Source organism: Botryllus schlosseri, chromosome 11 (genome assembly GCF_051294905.1).
Source record: "Botryllus schlosseri isolate E-star chromosome 11, Bs_hap1, whole genome shotgun sequence".
NCBI lineage: Eukaryota > Metazoa > Chordata > Ascidiacea > Stolidobranchia > Styelidae > Botryllus > Botryllus schlosseri.
This window is the reverse complement of record NC_137246.1, coordinates 28,615,803-28,635,984: the sequence shown is the minus strand read 5'-3', so window position 1 is coordinate 28,635,984 and position 20,182 is coordinate 28,615,803. Positions and strand designations below refer to the sequence as shown.

Sequence of the window (20,182 nt, the reverse complement as noted above, 5' to 3'; positions counted from 1 at the left end):
CACAATTGCAATTTTAGTCCAGTGGCGCATTCAAGGCCTTCCGTAGAATAGCCTGTGCACTGCACGCACAGTGCCCAATAACATGATCTTTTGGATCATGTCGAATCGAACGTTACCGGATTCTGTTGGATATGTCTCAATGTCTCATGAGTTAAAAGACGTTTATAAATAAGACTATGATACCCGGAAAACCGAGCAATCGATGTCGAACAAACTCCACTCGAGTGCGAGCATACGAGTCAGTTTGCTGGATTGACCATCTATATCGCTGATGTCCATATTATAAGAAAATCCGCATTCTGAAGGTTGAGGACATGTATGAATTTGCCAAAATCATGAATAAATTTAACCAACAACTAGTTCCGGGTTCGTGTATTAATCACTTTAGGTTTAGATACTGCTGATACTGCATGATCCACAAATGCGGTAGTAGGCTAGGTATCTACGACCTCAATAACTTATCTATGTCAAACACCAACAAAACCTCCCCTCACTTAAAACGTGCTGGAATTGCTGCGTGGAATAAATGTCTTCTGTAAGTTTTTCATCATTTCAGTCGGAGTTCCTTGACTTACTCCAAAATAAATACGAATTGCTGTTGCATTCTTGAGATAATGAGAGTAGTACATCCACTGTGTGTTTTACAGCGCCATAGCTAGTTAGCGCCAGTTTATATATGCTTAATTGCTTATCCTGGGCTCCAGCATGAAGATCTTAACCATCGTCTTGTCTGCTCCCATCAGTACCGTTATACTCTTATACAGATAGCTGCATAATAATATTATATTGAATGTGTTATTGTCTTTTTTGTGTCTATTACGTACTCAATTTGTCATGGTAATGCTGCGGTGGACTAAGCAATAAAATCTCTCTTTCAATCAAATACCCATACCTACCTATGTATTTATACACACAAAAAAATCTGGTAGATTTACAAAGAAATTTCTGTAAATTTTACAACGAATTACCGGTCGCAGCCAATAGCAGCGTGTAGCTTGTCATTTTACATTATGATATGTAATATTACATTAATTTAGCTGCTAAGTCAAGTTACCAGAATTTCTTCGCAAGGTTACTGACAGTTAATCGCTACGGCATTTTACCAAGCTATTGGCAAAATTGATTAGCTTCCAAGCCCCAGCAACCAGTGGATACGTGGAAGTGCATGTCACTGTGATATCATTCTCGTTGCGATTTGACCTGATTCAACCTCGTTCACGAGACAGGATTAGGTTACACGGAACTGGTTGACCGTAGTACCAATTTCGGTATAGTGCATAGTTGGGTGCAAGAAGCAGCTGACAATGTATAGTTACACCATATACATTATATTATAAGGCTATGGCTACGCGGTCGGTCTCGGCGGTTAGATTTGTTGTAACAGATAGGGCTAATGAGTTACAAAAATCAGTTTAGGATATATAATCTTATTCCTGAAACTAGAAATATCAGCACAGCAGCAGGCTCAGTTGACCATTTCTTAATGGCGGACACGGCGACCTATAATAGGTTACCTTAGGTTGCGCGTTGCAGGTTCTTCTGAGATTCGTAGTAAACAACCAACAATCAACTGTGACATCACAAATAGCGTCCGGTTAGGTAAGTAAGTAGGGAACCACAAGGGAAGCAATAAATATCAATATATACGAAATTCGATGCAAAAGAAAGGGACTATAGGTGTTGATAGATGTTTCTGTATGAAAAACCAAACTGGATTGAACATTATAACGTGGACAGTAAATATTATTGGTGGCATATGTGAGCGGATGAATATCACTTATTTCAAAGTCGTCTGCGTGTCGAGCCGAGTAGCCGACTGGTCGGCCATTAATATTGAGCTTTGGGCATGCAAAGGCTGACGGTGCGAAGCTTGTGACTTGTGATTGAAGAAAGTAACGACTTTCGTTGAAGATTCTCAGGAATGATGAATGGGATATGCATCGTAAAAGGTACAGTAGCCTACTGTGTAGTATTAGTTACCGTGAATATCTACGACTGTGCACACCACCCGGATGACTTTGGTTTCATGATTTAAATATTTCAGTCGCCCCATTCTCAGTTCTATTTTGGGATGTTAGTCGACTTGTATAATGACCTGCGACACCTCATACTCTGCCGCGGAGTAGTTGAAACTGTTAGCTTGTTATTGACATTTATCGGGTCATAGCTTAGCTATGTTTTCATCCACTGCTCGATGTTTGGCTCACATGACGCATCAAATGAGGCACCTTTTCTTTCTATACATTGATCATTTAAGTCATGAATCTCTGCTATATCATGTCAAATGAGGAGTCGTCAACTCACAATGTACCAGTACCGGTACTTCAAAACTTGTTATATTTTTGTTAGCCTATTTGTCTTAGTCTTTAGAAGTCATGTCTAGGTTAGCAACTTGGCTTAGTATAGCGACTTACGCATGAATTATTTTTAGTGGAACTGCAAGATACTAGTCACACAGAAGGAATGAAGACGAGAAAAAGAAACAATTGGAAGTTTATCCGGCGTTGGAATTAATTCACCTTTTCTTGGGACCACTCGTGCTATATTTGCATGCCTCCTAAACAACCTCCAGCAGCAATACTTTTTCATCGTGAATCATGAATGAATATACAGTTGTCCTAATGTCGTCTTGAGAGCGTGAGGAAACTTTTGCGGTATTTTGGCTTCGCGTTGCTTTGGGATAGGTATGGATGTAGGCTGAGACGTGAATTTACAAGCTGGCATGTAATCTGATTTACAAGGACAGTATGTAGGGTTGTAGGTAGGTAGGTAGGTAGGTAGGTATTACAGTCTCGGTGGTAAATGTACACAGAAGAAAATGTAGATTGAATATACCAGAGGTGACTGTAACATTACAGTCTGGCATGTAAAGTTAGATTACCGGACGGTTGTAAGTTGAATTTACATTGAGTGACGGTAATGTTATATTACTGCCAAGTGGCTGGCCACCCTGCTTCCAGACATTTCGCGGTAAATCGAGGTAAATTTTTTTTTCAGTGTAGGTGCAGGCCTCCACGATCCTTGTTACCTCGTACGCTGTGTACATAAGCGTGGAATCGATATGATGGCAACTCGTTACACAGCTGTTGGACTCGCAGTTGCTGGAATATGGCTGATGGCGTGAGGGAGTTTTTGCTCTGTCTTTGAATGACACCGGATGATTCAGGTTCTAGGTCCACGAGATCTGGGACCGAATGAATCAGAACATTTGGTTAGAGAATCTCTGGAAGTATACATTTGATGCCCAGAGTATTATAGGCGATTAGAAGTTTCGCTTCACTTGTGCGTCCACTTGTAGGAGTGAGAGAGTCGCTTTGTGCACATAAAACTAACTATGCCGTAAGTGAGTTATCAATAAATACTTTGTGCAGTTGTCCGTTTGAGATTACAATTTGTCAGAACGGATCAAGTTTCGAAAATTTATGCGTCCGCTAAGCCAGTTCGCTAACAGCTAATGAGTGAACATTCGAAAATAGATCCGTCGAGCCAATTTCCACTTCAAAAAGTCAACACAGCATTATTTTAAATCCATCGTGATATTCTTAACCTTCTACTGATTGATGACACTCAGATTTAATGGTTTTTGCGTAATTTTCACTAATTGAAAACTTTGTTGCCTGGATTTTAATAATTCGTCAGTGAAAAGGTTGTAATGCAATATTGGCAACGATATCACTCAACCGCCCTAATTGTCTGTTGGAAGCGCGTATGTTGACGTCACGGATTTGTTTGCGTTATGAATCTGAAAATGCCAGTCGGTTGTAATTAAATCTATCCATCTCGGCATGTTTGCTTTTCATTTTGCTGCATATTTGCGGAATGATTCGGCCGAGAGCGCGCTGGATTTTTGTGGAGATTAGTCTGTCAAGTTCAAGTGTACAGCCCGCCTTGAGAGGAGGTCTGGATTTTATGCGATTTGCTAATGTGTGAAAATTTGGATCAATGCAAATATTTCACGCTTTCAAAACGCCCGATTCTAATCTCGAGTTAGCAGCGGGATTAGCGATCGCGTATAAATGTTCACGGGGCGCGTGTGTCGACATTCTTCGCCGAGTCGATTATGGTTGAGTTACCTCCGCTCACTTTTTAGGAATATCTATTTCAGGCTGTCGACTTGTTTCTGAATCTTTGTAAATAGATTGAGTGAAAACTCGTATGCCGCACATTGTTTGCCAACATTTCGCGACAATGCTTCCTTGTGATAACACGAGCTTGTAACAATTATCTCAACGCTTTTGAAATGGGGGCTGTGTTTGCTCGAATTGCTTTCTGATTTTGTTGAAGCTGGAGGAAAAGTCTAAGCCTCGAAGTTTATGGATAAAGAGCTTTAAAAAGTGATCTCTTATCAAGTTCTGAGGGCCTCGGGTGACTGTTCCGTCACGCAGCGAGATTATTTACGCGTTATCAGTTTGAAGAAGATTGGTCGCCACTTTCTCCTTCGTTACGAGATATTTTTATCAGTCGTAATCTAATCTTTGTTAGAAATAGGTTAGCCATAAGAGTATGGACGATACACCAATTTCCAAATGTGTGAATTTTATATGAACACGAACAAAATAATTGCAAGTTCATCACGTTGAAAGGCGATTGGATATTTTTTCGACCCTGCCTATTTCATTGCACTTTCCCACAATGCTGTAGGTTGATCACTTGACATAAATATCATTTCCGCTAGCGAGTGTAGATTTGTACCACGTGTGGTCGTTGATGATTCTTAGTTGGAAATGTCATTTCTACAAACGTGGATAGCTTTGTACTGCATGTTCTAGAATCTAGATGCTGCAATACGATCAGTAGGCCTGGTATACTTTTACGGCTTCCATAGTGTTACAAACATGATTGAAGCTATAATTCTCACAGATAATACAAGTTTTAGTGGGAAAGTGCGTATGATTTCAGTGCTCTTAGAAATGATCTATCACTACTCGACTTGAATGATGACAATTAATACTCGATGCAGATTTGAGTACTGCAATCATTGTCCCTTACCCTAGGTATCATTTAGTAACGAGGGTCGATTTGGTGCTCCATGAACTCTGCGTTGATTCGTGCGGGTGCTCTCAGTCGTTGCAATGTAATTACGCCCAGCGGCGGTGATGCTGAAAATTCCAGGCACGTTGCAGCGGATTTAGCGGATTTTTGAGAAAAGTTTTGATTTTTGAGAAACTATCTGCCGTCATAATACTTGACGGAGCATCGTACGTTTACCTGTGACGTCCGCATGTACGAATAACAATCGATAAGCCTCGCTTATTTGAAATGCGGTCTCATAAACATGCGGATAACAGGTGGCGGTTTACGACCGCATCTTCAGACGTAACAGGATCAGCTATAAAACTAATTCAATTCTCAGTCATAAAAGACACTGGTTACGATTCGCTATCTATTGGTTTTGGGCGACGAGGTGAGGCGAACGCGTAGTGATTACTCGAAAATATTTGCCGATGTCGATTTATCATAAAGTGTTATCTGCCAACTATTCAAATAACTGGGCGATGAACGATCGCAGGAAAGCTGTCACTTCTCGATTAATTGCGAGCTTGTTTACAAAATTGCAGCTGACTGAGATTAGCTTTTAAGACAGCGAACATATCAGTCCAATTTCGTCCATGATAGTGAGCGATACAGGTTGCCAGTTTCTGGCTGATTTGTGTTTTCAAGCCGTGATCGAACGCTTGACGTGATTGTCTTTTTCTCAAAACAAAAACATTGATTTATGAGATTCCCACGAATTCCAGTCGCTATTTAGAGGTGATCGAACCGCGTAGTAAATTTGGCTGTATGGATATAGATGACAGAGATGGGCATGTGTTTGAATTTGATGAAACCGATTTTGAAGATTTTGATCGGATATGGATTTACGAAATTTGAAGGTGGATTTTGATATCGACTTTCATATGGAATTCACAACAATTTACAATTTTATGGGATATTTGAAAAAAATTTCAGTCTGTATGGACTTGGATTTGAGAATTTCGATAAATTAAATTCGGGATTTGAATTCGAAAATAATAAATCCTCTCATCTCTGATAGAAAACCAACGTACGGGTTGGAGGTGGTCGGGCAACCAGACCCAGCTAGCAATTTCTGGTATGTTCGTACCAACCAAATATGGTGATTGGTAATGTTATAGTTTGAGACTACAGTGGAAAATTGATTAAAATTGGTCTTTAACGAAAAGTGCTGTCGCTGTCGTCCTGATTCAGAAAAATATCAATTATTATAATCAGATCGGGCACTGTAGCTATACCCAAAAATTACCATTAAAAGTCGAAAATTGCAATTGTTCCGAACAAAAATATGTTAGTTATGAGCGTCTCACGGCTTTCTTCGTCGCTATTTAGAGTATAGCGTTACCATGTTTTCAGATCCAAAAGACAAGCCAATTTTTTTCAAGTTTCAATAACGGACATAAAAACGGGGAATTTACTCAGATAGTTTTGATTCTAGTTGAGTTGACCCCTTTTTCTAATGTTCGATGTCGAATCGCCGAAAACTCAAAGCAAAAAATAGGACGGCATGCGAAAAACGAGGACGTTTGGGTGTCCTTGGAGGACCTAAATTTTATCGAAAAAGAGGACAAATCCGCCTAAAAGAGGACAAATCCGCCTAAAAGAGGGCATACGGTAACCCTAATTTAGAGGTAATGGAACTGCGTTGTAAACTCGTCGATGCCCATGCGCATGCGCGGCGAACTCCTGGAAAAGCCGGTCGACTTCTCCCGCTCGACATTCTCATCGAACTTCAAAGCAAACCCGCCAGATCCCGGTTTGTGATTTCGTGTCGAACCTCGAGATTTTAGAGATGCATCATCATCAAGCAATTATCGCGGTACCGAAGGCAATACGCCGTGAAATACGCGATCAAAATTTAGACTTGAAGATTTTATCTACAAAGACAGACAGCTTTCATATTCTTGTAAGCGACATTTGAAAACTCCATTTGTCTAGCAAAATTTACTAATCATTCCGTATTTTGCATACCTCAAGCCCGAGTCAAGCCATTTTATGGTAGGGGCTCAAGTCAAGTCAATCAGAAAACGTGACTCAAGTTAAGGCAAGTCATTTTAGGCCAGTGACCCGAGTCAATTCATTCAGCAAATGTGTCGTTCGGAAAACTTGACTCGAGTAAATTCAAGCAATCTCAGGGCCATTACTCAATGTGACTCAAGTCAAGTCGTTTAGAAAATCTGACAAGTCAAGCAATTTTAGAGCAGTGACTCAAGCTCAGTCAAGTCGTCCAGAAAATGTGACTCGAGTCGTCCCAACACGTCCCAATGTAATGTTTCGAAATGCTGCTGATTTTAACTCTGTCTTTGTTTCCGAATTTTCAGAACTATCGGCCATAGTCTTCGTTCATAGAGGCTAAAACGTCGAACCATGGGCGACCCGAACGAATCTTCGTCGAAGCCGAACTCAAACGGGAAGATCCTTTACACTCGACGTGATTCGAACATGGACGACGTTTTCGCACCAAACCCCCCGTCCAAGCCTTCTGATTGGCGGAGAACCAGCGCTGACTTCAGGCGCGCCCTGGCAGTGCGTGGAGACTCCGTGGAGTCTGAACGGTTCCTTACGCGCACTCTGTCCACTGACTCCAACGACGGGAGAGAGAAATGGACTCGAAAGTTTGACTTCTTGCTCGCTACGATTGGATTCGCGGTTGATCTCGGCAACGTGTGGAGGTTTCCCTACATTTGCTACAAGAACGGGGGAGGTGGGTGCACTAGACAGTGAGAGTTGGGGAACTTGAAACTTTTCAGCTTTACAATATTGGATTATAATTACGATTATAGCTGCATAGTTTTATTAGGTTATAATTAGGATTATTGAATTCGCAAAAACTTGGAAGTTGAATTCAGCTTCGAATTAGGAAAAAATACAACAAAAACCAATATCATATCAAATTGGAGTTTATTCTCATAAGCACGAGAATGAGAAATGTCTGTATACACCAAGCTTGGATCGTTTCGCGCTATACAGGCATTTTGTAGCCGGAAAATCAGAAATTATATTAGAATTGGAATGGGAGAATGTCATATGAACAACTTTCACATTTGCTATATTGAGAAGTTATTCAGGTGGAAGTAGTTTATAATAAAATTCAACATAAAATTATCCTCTTTTGATAGAAATGTTCTGGCTAATATAAGTGTTTTGCCATCTACCACATTTTCTTCACGGGCCGGATGTTTGACAACTTTAGTCTAGATCAGTGCTTCTAAGCCTTTTTGGAAAGGTAAACACTCTTAAGATTTACTCGAAAATAATACACTCGAGTCTTCAGGCAATTAATTATTAAGAGAAATATTAGGTTATGATACCACAAACAGAATGTAATAAATCACAAGCTGCATACACTTGAGATAAACGTTGTGTCGTATAATGTACAAGTACAGCGCATCCAGTCAACCAAGGATAACGTTTATAAATCCGTGCGTTCACTGTGATAGCTATAGTCATCGAGCTATTGTGTCGGCAGTACTACATTACAAGGGAGCATTCTTTTAAAAGTATGAAAAAGCATCATTTTCGATTGTTCTTTTTCGTTTCAGGTGCATTTCTGATCCCCTACCTCTCAATGGTGGTCCTGGGAGGCATCCCCCTGTTCTACCTTGAATTATCTCTGGGCCAGTACCACAGAAGCGGCTGCATTTCGATCTGGAGGAGGATCTGCCCGATCATGAAAGGTGATTCCCCGGATCGCGTGAGATGCGCTCGTTCCGCTTCGTTGCGGAGATCGGGTTTCGGGATTATGAAGAAACAAATTAGCGATTTGTTGTCAGAACGCGATCTGTAAACAAAAAGGTCGCGTTCATGACTCAGGCCCTAGAAGATCGATCGTTTTAAGTCTGGGTGGCGATCCTCGCGAAACAAAGGGTTCGCTTATTGTTGGGCGGGTCGTTGAGTGTCTGGAATCCGGCAATTACTCTTTCAAGTTTACTACAAATCTTTTTTTTTGCAAGCTGATGAACTGTATGAGTGTTTCTCAGCGGAAACACTCATATATGCCGCGAAATTAGGACTAAAATAGGCCATCACATCCGCCCAGTCCTAATTATGGTGTCCTATTACCATCCGGTATAGTTTATGCTTAAAAGGACCTCGTGGTCATCGCTTTTGCTTGTGACCAGTGATGTGCGCTGAAAATAAGACAAAATAAGTCAAAACTAACCACGGATGTTATATGGACAATGTAGACTTATGGATGTAGTTTCATCATTTACATTTCAAGGACTCCGTAAAACTAGCCAACGAAGGCCACACACACTCAGCTAAATAGTGCGTATTCACACGCATGTACCACCGCTGACATACGGGTGTGATTATACACCCGGTGTACACGAAACAACAACCTACCTCAGACTTACACCACGATATAAATGAAACACAACAATTTAATCCAAATGGTGCTTGCGCGTATGGACGTAGGATTAATTACCGCGATATCAGTCTGAGTTAGGTTCTGTTTACGTGCACCACCTTTGGGGTGTGAATACACACTTTCTTCGCTAAGATTGCAAGGACAATAAGAACCCGTGAACTGTATCTATACTTACCCCCACCTATTAGTAACCGAACTGGCATAAGATATCTGTTGACCACTTGGGACCCATTATTTGGAAAGCACTACCACAGCGTATCCGTTACTTGGCTATAATACAGGGGTGGGCAATTATTTTCCTCCGCGGGCCAAATGACAAAAATAAATACGTTGGCGGGCCGAGTGAAAAATTTTCGCTATATCCACCAGCGTATTTTAATTTTATGTCTAAATTACATTCTTATTAAATGCTGCTCAGTGTATGTGTTGATATTAGGTATTTTGAAAGTGACAGTTAATTAAAAAAATATCTATTTGCTGTCATGATTCGAAACAATGTTAAACATAATGTATTTTTGCTCTTTTAAAACCCCTATCCACGTTCTCCCATTAGGACTTTGAAGCAGTGGTTCTCAAACTTTTTAAGCACGCCTCCCTTTATGATAGTGAACAATTTCGCGCCCCCATATCATATATCACAAAATATTAAAAAGTGCAACCGGAATGCCAGTAATCCCAACGGATAGTTTGATAGCATGGAAGATTATGACTATTAATGATATAATTGTATAATATATAAATTCGGACATTACACATAGCAACAACTACAAGTTGGGTGTATATCGCGCGGAGCGCGAAAATTTTTTTCAATAAACTTCGGCTTCGCGCCATCCTTCTGTTGCTTTCACGTCTCCCAGTTTGAGAACCACTGCACTGAAATGTATATGCAATAGTTCAAAGCTCATTTTCATGATCGCTGCCTTCCGAGCAGTGTGCATGTGCACTTGTGCAGCCTAAATATATTTTCGGTTGAGCGAAGCTTGCAGTTTTTCTGAACTTCGCCCTCCCTTGACCAAGTGTTTCGTGTTTTTGTCATAAAACCGACTTTAATTAAAATTCCTAATCTCGGCGACATGCTCGGCAAAAGCTAAAAGGACGGGTTTACCCCTGACTTCAGTATAGTGTATTTAATGCACTAAATTCTAAACCTAACCCTTCTTTGAATTTCAGTTTTCGGCTTTCTTTTTTGGGCGTGCCCGGTAATCCTTTATGGGTGATAAATATGATGAGCCATATAGTAATCGCAAGCACTGATTGACTTGTTTTACGAATTAGGGATTTGGAAACATATCACGTAACAAATTGAAACTCATACCGTGTATAATGCGTAATTTGACAATGGCAACTAGGAAGGTTTGAACTAAACTATATGGAAAGAGTGATTTCTTGTGTCTTCAATTGCTACTCGTACTTTTGCCACATTGCCTTCGTTGTGGATCTGGATTACGCACGCATGTGAGGTACGTAGGCAGCGTTATCGTGGCATATTAATGAACAGGCTTCAAAGAAAACGAATTTCCTGTTCATTTGATACAGCCAGTATTAGTCATTCAAAAAGCAAGCTTTATGTTTTGAATTCCAAGCAACCTTTCGCGGGCCGCACAAAATAGCTTCGCGGGCCGCATGTGGCCCGCGGGCCGCACTTTGCCCAGGTCTGCTATAATAGATCCTAAAAACATTTTGACATTGACTACTATCGCCATCTTGACAGTGTTGCCATAGTTAACCTCTAGATTCCTTCCATTTTGTTTTCTGGTGTGCAATGACCATCCGTTGCAGGAGTTGGCTACGCGATCTGTCTGATGGCCTTGTACGTGTCGAGCTACTACAACACGGTGATAGCGTGGGCGGTCTTCTATCTCTACAGTTCGTTCACGTCCGAGCTTCCCTGGAGCTCGTGCGGCAACGAATGGAACGACAACGCGACCTGCGTTGATCAAATCAGGGCTGCAGAGCTCAACCAAACCTGGAGCAACACATCACAATCCCCATCGGAACAGTTCTTCGAGTGAGTAGCAACTACTCATAGGGTTGAAAGAGGCGTTTAACAGTAGCCAAAGAACCTCATAATACGTTTGAATATTATATTCATATTTATTAGCCGAACCGTTTATATCTGATACTCATCTGCGTGACCTCATAATTAGCAATTTCGAATGTTCGCATGATCAGAAAATCAGTATCAACTTATTATTCAACAGGGGCGGGCAACCTTTTCGGCCAAAGGGCCACATGAGAGTTGCGAACCATTGCGCGGGCCACATGAATGTTGATGACCATTTTTAGTCGTCTGATAGGAGCGAACCGAATTAGGTAACGTTGAAAGCAAGACTTCTGTCACTACGCATGTCATGAAAAGTCAGTGTTCATCCATCCCCTAACCGCGCAAAGCGCGAAAATTTTTCAAAGTTTAAGGATTAATTCGCTCAATATTATTGTCATTTGCATATATTGTGGGTCGCCTCTGTATACCACTGGGCTCATTTGGCAAAGACAGGATTATTCGGCGCTTGGACAAATGGACATATAAATATCGATGATTTCGGCGAAGATGCGTCAATCATTTTGTGTAATGGCTTCATCGCCGACGATCTTTCTTCGAGTGCAGACGCGAAGTCGCATGTTGGACGACAAGTTCTTTCATACAGACTCAAATCTGTAAATTGGGCGTATATTTAATATTCAGGACGGGGTACCAATACTAAAATCAAGAATCGACTGAAAAGAAATTGCGCGCAGTGCTAAGAGAAATATCGGGTCAAATAAATCTGCCACGAAATATTCTACTTTATGATCATATACGAAGATCTACGAAATTGTGGTTGGCGCCTGGCGACGCCAATGCGTCGAATAGTCATCAACATCCCTTGCAAGTTGACAATAATATACCTCATTTCGAAAATTACCTCGCGGACCACTCAAAATCTCGCACAAAACATCACACAAACCTCCCGGACACATTTGGCGCGCGGGCTGGCCGCCCCTGATTTAAAATCAAGTTGGTTTTGTCTATGTTTATGTTTTTTGGCTACTTTCACTTTTACTTGAACAGGTTTTGGGAAAACTAGGCCTAGAATACTCACCTTTTCACTCTTGGAATTAAACTTCTACTCGAAAAGCCACATTGACGACGTCGACGGAGTACTTCTAGTTTGTCGAAGTACTCAAGTACATTTTGCCCACTTGCACTACTTCATTACGTTTTTAGACTTCTATACTTGACATTTTTTTCTTTGGGCAAAAATAGGCCTAGAACGCTCACTGTTTCACTTTTGAAATAGCGACTTCTACTTGTACCTAAGTGGAAACTATGTGATCGCAGACGTCACGTCCTTGAATCTTACAAATCCGAAGGCTTGCACGATCTCGGGCCGCCCAAATGGGAAATCGTCGTTTGTTTGTTGATTGTCTACGTCATGATCTACTTCAGCTTGTGGAAAGGCGTCAAATCTTCAGGAAAGGTACGTTAGCGTGACAGACTTGATGAAATGCCTACTAGATTTTCAAAACGCGCAGCGAAAACTAGCAATACGAACTTTTCAAAACCCCCAAATCAACTAAAGCATAACCAACTAGATTTTACAAATTATTTGTTATTTTCACATGAACACTAGTATAAGTTTGAAACGATTATACGTGCTGGTTACTAGTTTTTCGATTGCTATTTTTTAAATGCGAAACTAGAACAGAAACTACTTAAAACAACAGTCTTTAGTTGACAGTCAAGAGATTATAGACGGCTAGTCCGGCGTGAGAACGAGTCCATCGAGAGGGAATACATTTTTCAGGTTGTTTGGTTTACCGCCACATTTCCGTACGTGGTTCTCCTCATTCTGCTCGTTCGCGGCGTCACGTTACCAGGGGCTGAGAAAGGAATCGAGTTCTATTTGAAACCAAACTGGGAGGAACTGCTTCGAACTTCAGTCTGGCTCGAAGCGGCCACGCAGGTCAGAACTCATTCATGATACATTATATGTATTTAAAACCATGTATCGTACCTTCCTTATTGAATCATACAAAAGCTGAAATGTATTTTTAGTGCGAACTAGTACCGGTCAACATATCTTTTTTGTTTCAGACCAGTACACTTACCATTCTTTTCCTCCGTTTATCCTAACATGTGCATTTATCCTGTCAGTCTTACAACTCACTGTTGCAGTACGATGTATGCAATGTATAGCCAATCTACTTCGATCCGCTGCAGTAGACTCGATGATCAACAGATCACTTCGCTGCAGCTTCATCTTGCAATCGTAAAACATATTGGCCAATCCTATGAACTGCAAATCGTATTCGTACACATCTCATTTGCTATGAAATTGACACTGTAACCATTTTTTTGTATGTGTCCGTGATTCTGAAGTTTATGCTATTTTGTTGCCTGTTTTGTTATTTTGCGATGATGAATAAAAATTTTTCTCTCTCCGCTTTCTCAGTTCAGTTGGCTTTTAACTCTTTCGACGCCGAGCTAAATTCGGCGATTGTCTTCAAAACGCCGTGATTTTCACCAAATAACCCCTATTTCAACCAATCGTACTTTCGTCGCTACCTTAGCTACCGAGACGTACCTACGTCCGTATTGTAACCGCAAACAATATCTATCTAATGATGCGTAACGTGCCTTGATTGATGCTGTCGTGTTGCAAGGACAGGCTTCGGTACGAACTGAAGTTTTGCTGATTTCGGGCGCGCTGCCGCCAAGGTATGGATTTCGTTGGTGTTTCTATGGTGCTTATAGATTAGCTGTGACGCTGTAAATTTCGCAGAAGATTCTTATTATAATATATATTGATAATATATCATCCTTAAATCGTTAATTCCTTTTCGATGCCAATGCGAAGGTTTAGAACTTTCGTGAAATACTGCTGCCGACATGATCTTCGGCCGTCGATGCTCCAAGGATATCATTGTGACGTCAAAGCAGCAATAATGGCTCGAAATTTTGACTTCTGCTAGTACCGGTACTCAAGTTTATTTTTCAGGCGCAGTAATACACCGACGGAGCCCATTTGTGTTCGATTACAAGCATCCATCTGCACAAAAACATAAGTTGTCACCGTTGAGTCCTCGTCATATCCCGATGCAATTTTACGTTTTGAAAAACTTGAATAAATACGTATATCTTGGTGTGAAGTATGTGTTGTCGCAGTACATGTACTGCCTTGGTGACTTCATTCAGTAGATCCTTATATTAACTTGACGCGCGATCTGTCGGTAAAGATCGGTGATAATAATTTAAAATGTCATTAGGTATCGGCATCCATCTTACTCGATTGGAATTCATCATCGTCGTGGAAATATATAACAATTCAATTTAAGTTACTATTCCGTACAGGTAATCGAGCGAAATCGCCTCTCAGTAGCAAGTATTGAATTTTGAATTCATTACCGCACAATGCCCCGACTGGCATGAACGCAAAATGGCATGTCATATTTTCGAGACAAAAATACGCTCTGTCGATTTAGCGAACATATGGGGATACGCGGCGTTTTGAAGACAAATCGTAGCGAACATATGGAGATACGCGGCGTCGAAAGAGTTAGTGATAATTTCGTTGATTTCAATGCAATATGGCGAACTAAAACCGTCGTGAGACTTTTACCCTTCTGAGGTTTATCTAGTCTCCTCGTCGCCACCTCATCCGCGTAAGCGGTGTCTTACAAAAAGCCTAGAAGTCTGGCCGTGCTATAAGTCGGCAGTTACGGAAAATAATGAACAATATCGGCATGGTGTAAATGACCAATGGTAGTCGATGAATACCACAAACAAACCCTTCTGATGGGTTGCCAGTAAATTCGGCCCTCTGAGAATATTGTATTAAAATGTATTACCAACCGTTAACATGAATTAATTACATAATTATACTATTATTAAGTGATTTGGATGTCAGGGTATGCGTAGATCGCGTAATCATGGGAGATAGCGCGGATATTCACGGGGCCGAATTTACCGATGGCCGAATTTACTCGGTAAATTCGTCCCTCGGAGAATTTTGTATAAAAATGTATTACCAACTATTAATGTGAATTAATTACATAATTATATTATTATCGAGTGATTTGGAGGTCAGGGTATGCGTATATCACACAGTCACAGGAGATAATGCGGATATTTACGGGGCCGAATTTACTGAGGTCGGAATTCAATCGGTAAATTCGGCCCTCGAAGAATTTTGTGTAAAATTGTATTATCAACTATTAAGGTGAATTATATAACATAATTATATTATTATCAAGTGATTAGGAGGCTAGGGTTAGGATTAGGGTTATGATTATGGTTAGATTAGGGTTAGGTTAGGGTTAGGGTTAAGGTTAGGTAATGTTATTGTAACCGTTGTTACCCTGGCCCTGGCCGAATTTACCGGGGGCCGAATTTACCGACACGGAATTAACTGGAAATCCTTCTGATGAAGTCCATAAAGTTGTCGCGGTCGCACCGGAACGATCATTTGTTATCAACTATCGAATGTAAACAATAAACATGGAATGGCGACGATGGATTTTTAGGCTCCGTTTCGCTTCGCTGGCATTCGAAGCGCAGAATTTCATAATACTGGCCTTGATCGAAAGCGCCGGTTGCATGCACTGATTCTGAAAATACAAATTAGAACATGACCTCAGAACCTCAGCCAAAAATCACCCTGAACATCTGAAATCTGCATTGTTCAGAACAATCATATGGTCGCGACACAATGACCATAACGATGGCCTATTGCGGCGCTCCGTTTGTTCGGACAGTGCTCGTATTTCAGACTTTGAGGGCGATTTCAGGGTTGTCCGTTTCAGTGCTCTGATTAGATTTTAATTTATATTTCCGGAATAAGTGCGACGCTAGCTTTCAATCAAGGCCAGTTGCATTACATGCTGCCGTCCTGACGCCAGCCATAGGGTTTTCAGATATCATATATTCGGTACCGCCAGGCGAGCCTAAAATTCCGTCATTGCCATCCCGTGTTTTCATTCAATAATAAAACGTGTCATTTGCCCAATTTTCTTGCAGAACCTACAGTATTATGTTATTACAGTAGTAGACCACTTTATTACTCGTCCTTTTACCATACCGGTTGTGTCACCAATATTTCATGAGCAATTCTGCAATTCCAGGCCAAATTCGGCCTGAAAACTGAAAACAAAAGTATAAGTCAGTAAAAAGAGTAAATATATACTTGTATCTTGACTTGAATATATCGACACGCTACTGTGGACCTCTCATTTTCTGTGAAGGTTTTCTTCTCCCTTGGCCCCGGGTTCGGTACGCTGTTGGCTCTCGCGAGCTACAACGATTTCCACAACAACTGCTACCGAGACGCGCTGATCACGAGCGCCATCAACTGTTTCACGAGCTTCTTGGCAGGATTCGTGGTGTTCTCAGTGCTCGGATATATGGCTCACTTGCTACATAAAGAAGATATAAGCGAAGTCACCACAGGCGGTAAGTACAGATGTGAGTAGAGACGGTCAAACTAGTCAGCAGTAGTTCTCAACCTTTTTGACCTCGCGGACCGGTAAAATTTCAAAAACCAAAATTCACCCTAAATTTAATCAGCACAACTTTAATTCATCGTCAACTCCATTTACTGATGCCTTTTTGGCACTAGATTTTTATGCGTGGTTCTATTGTTGCGAAGTTCGTGAAGTCTTGCTAAATACCACCAACTTGATTGATTGTTTGTTTCCATTTGAAAGAAATGTGAATTAGCTATTTCATCTATTATACTGTTTATTGAAAAGTCTCTGTAGCTTTCACATATACCTTGCCGAAACAAGTTGTAGGCAACTTTTTGCCAACTTCTCAGAACACAGATCGTACCATTGTGACGAACGCCTGAAGCAGACAGTGTATTGTTCAAGCATCGCATTGTTTTTTTCACCACCAGAGAACCAAAGAACGTGCTATCAACTTGCTACTCAATTTCAAGCATCGCAGCGGAGGTCCGAAAGTATTAAAGTTGTTTGAAAAATTCGATTTGCAGAGCAAAAAACAGCAACAACGCACATCTAAACACGCATCGACCCGCAAAAATCTGAAATGAACGAAACAAGGTCACCGCAAACGCAATTCAGCGGCAGATATTTTTTCGTTTAGGTGTCGGCCTTTTGTTCGTAGTTTATTCACAAGCGTTGACGACCTTCGACGGATCGGTTTTCTTTTCCATCATGTTCTATCTGATGATTATCACGCTCGGATTGGACAGCACGGTGAGTCTGCCGATCACTGTCTCACAGCCTTAGCGCAAGAGCGTTCACGAACGTACATTAATCGGCTCGGAATGATATCGCGATTATAAATCCCATACATGCCTATAGCGTATAGATGCACCTTCCTACGTTACCGCACGCATGCTTAATTTGGAGTAGAACGTCGTATTTGGTATGAACCGCGGTATAAGCCTGAGATAGGCTCCGGATTCCGGCTGTCTCTCGGTTGTATGACCAAAAAGCCTAACATTCGTAATTCTCGTCCATGCAGTTCGGCGGATTGGAGGCGATCGTGACTGGAGTAGCGGACGAGTTTCCGAAAAGCGTCGGCAAACATCGAGAGTTGTTCGTTCTCGGGCTGCTGTGCGTGAGTTTCCTCCTCAGCCTGTCCACGACAACGTACGGCGGCATCTACATGGTCACGCTGATGGAAACGTACGCGGCCGGCACCGCCATCATGACCGTCGTGCTGCTGGAGGCCATCGCGGTCAGTTGGTACTACGGTAAGGAGTGAGATTGCCTGTGCTATGCGAAAGCTGACTCGATATTCGTTCAGGAATCGATCGCGTGAGTCACGACATCCGGTCGATGATCAGAAGCTCGCCCGGGATTTACTGGACCGTTTGCTGGAAATACGTCAGCCCCATCTTTTTGATGGTGGGTCGCTTTTTTGACCCTCTCACTTCACCCTTAGTCGAATCTCTTCTTTTCTTTGTCAGTTCATGATCGTGATGAGCTTCGTGTCGACTCCTGATTTGTCGCACGGCTCGTACGACTTCCCTGATTGGACGAAAGGCGTGGGCTGGACCATCACCATGTCCTCCCTCTCGCTCGTGCCCGCCTACGCCATCTACCGGACCGTCACCATGCGGAGGAAGAGGAGGTCGGATCATTTCCGGCTCTGCGTCGGTTTCTCGCTTTCTCATTTCTAGCCCTGCTCAGTTTCAGGAAGGCTGCGCGCGCAGATCGACCGAGTCACGCGGACGAGTTCATGTGAGGAGCGCGGACCGAGTGTTACGTCACAGCGCGAGTCACGCATTGACACGCAACAATGGCGCGCGCCGCGCGAAGAAGCCGAAGATCTGAGTTTTTGTTTCTTATTGTCAATGTTTTCCGAATCGAGTCGATCGTGAGAGTGTGCCAGGAGTCGGTGAGAGTGAGCAGAGCAATTGCGCGCGCAGGAGGTCGCTGGGATTCTTGCCTTGGCCGACATTAACAACAGAGCAGCAAGGAAGTGATCGTACTAAAACGCCGTGCCCGGTTTTGTTTGGTAGGCATCAAGCGAAATGGCGGTGGCGGTCGGTAACGAAATCGCGCCAATGAGAGTGAAACCAAACTCGCTTCGCAGCCCTGATTACACAAAGTCAAAATGTCCGAGTTGTTATGCGATCTGTTTTAAAATGGAACCGATTTCAGGCGGTTCCATTTCAAACCTTTATTCTCATTTATTCTGACATGTCGTGGTCGATTGCGGACATCCAGTTTCGCGCAGTCACCCTTTAATCACGGTCGCAAATCCGCGCACAATCCAACGAAAGATAGGAGCCAAAACGTGCTAGGCCCGAGACTCGATCGTCAGGCTATCGACGATATCTTTCGTGTCAGGCCTATTTCAGATGCGATTGTGCAGGCCAACGATGATGTAGTGCGCACTGGTTCACTGGTTCCAGGGAAGCTCGGACGTGAACGAACTGTAGAGATAGAAGACCGCCCACGCTATCACCGTGTTGTAGTAGCTCGACACGTACAAGGCCATCAGACAGATCGCGTAGCCAACTCCTGCAATGGATGGTCATTGCACACCAGAAAACAAAATGGAAGGAATCTAGAGGTTAACTATGGCAACACTGTCAAGATGGCGATAGTAGTCAATGTCAAAATGTTTTTAGGATCTATTATAATTATAGCCAAGTAACGGATATGCTGTGGTAGTGCTTTCCAAATAATGGGTCCCAAGTGGTCAACAGATATCTTATGTCAGTTCGGTTACTAATAGGTGGGGGTAAGTATAGATACAGTTCACGGGTTCTTATTGTCCTTGCAATCTTAGCGAAGAAAGTGTGTATTCACACCCCAAAGGTGGTGCACGTAAACAGAACCTAACTCAGACTGATATCGCGGTAATTAATCCTACGTCCATACGCGCAAGCACCATTTGGATTAAATTGTTGTGTTTCATTTATATCGTGGTGTAAGTCTGAGGTAGGTTGTTGTTTCGTGTACACCGGGTGTATAATCACACCCGTATGTCAGCGGTGGTACATGCGTGTGAATACGCACTATTTAGCTGAGTGTGTGTGGCCTTCGTTGGCTAGTTTTACGGAGTCCTTGAAATGTAACAGATGCAAAAAAGCAGCTAGTCAGTACCTGAGTTTCATAAGACCCTAGTATGCAGCGCTGTCTCACTGTGCTCGCAAAACCTATTAACAATCAACAACCAAACGAAAAAACTTCTGCCGACAAAGTTGATTGCAGTACTCCACCACAGTCAACATTACTCAATTTCTCTGATTGTGGTGGGACGAGTAGACCTTACAGCGTTAAGGGGCGTGGCAGTTTCAAATCCTTGCATATCATTGCTGGCCATGGTCGTGTGAA

General features: G+C 42.1%; 1 protein-coding gene across 1 annotated transcript in view; it reads left to right on the top strand.

Moving 5' to 3' along the window:
• LOC145449617 (sodium-dependent serotonin transporter-like) overlaps nt 1–18,722 on the top strand; it is a 139,132-nt gene extending 120,410 nt beyond the window's left edge. The window contains exons 2-12 of the mRNA XM_080328012.1: nt 7,335–7,717; nt 8,556–8,690; nt 11,165–11,393; nt 12,708–12,846; nt 13,174–13,332; nt 16,610–16,817; nt 17,472–17,584; nt 17,856–18,087; nt 18,141–18,241; nt 18,304–18,467; nt 18,527–18,722. Coding sequence (XP_080184138.1) covers nt 7,381–7,717; nt 8,556–8,690; nt 11,165–11,393; nt 12,708–12,846; nt 13,174–13,332; nt 16,610–16,817; nt 17,472–17,584; nt 17,856–18,087; nt 18,141–18,241; nt 18,304–18,467; nt 18,527–18,581 — 1,872 coding nt within the window. The 5' untranslated portion in view covers nt 7,335–7,380 and the 3' untranslated portion in view covers nt 18,582–18,722. The remainder of the gene's footprint in view (nt 1–7,334; nt 7,718–8,555; nt 8,691–11,164; nt 11,394–12,707; nt 12,847–13,173; nt 13,333–16,609; nt 16,818–17,471; nt 17,585–17,855; nt 18,088–18,140; nt 18,242–18,303; nt 18,468–18,526) is intronic.
• Nucleotides 18,723–20,182: the final 1,460 nt, after the last annotated feature.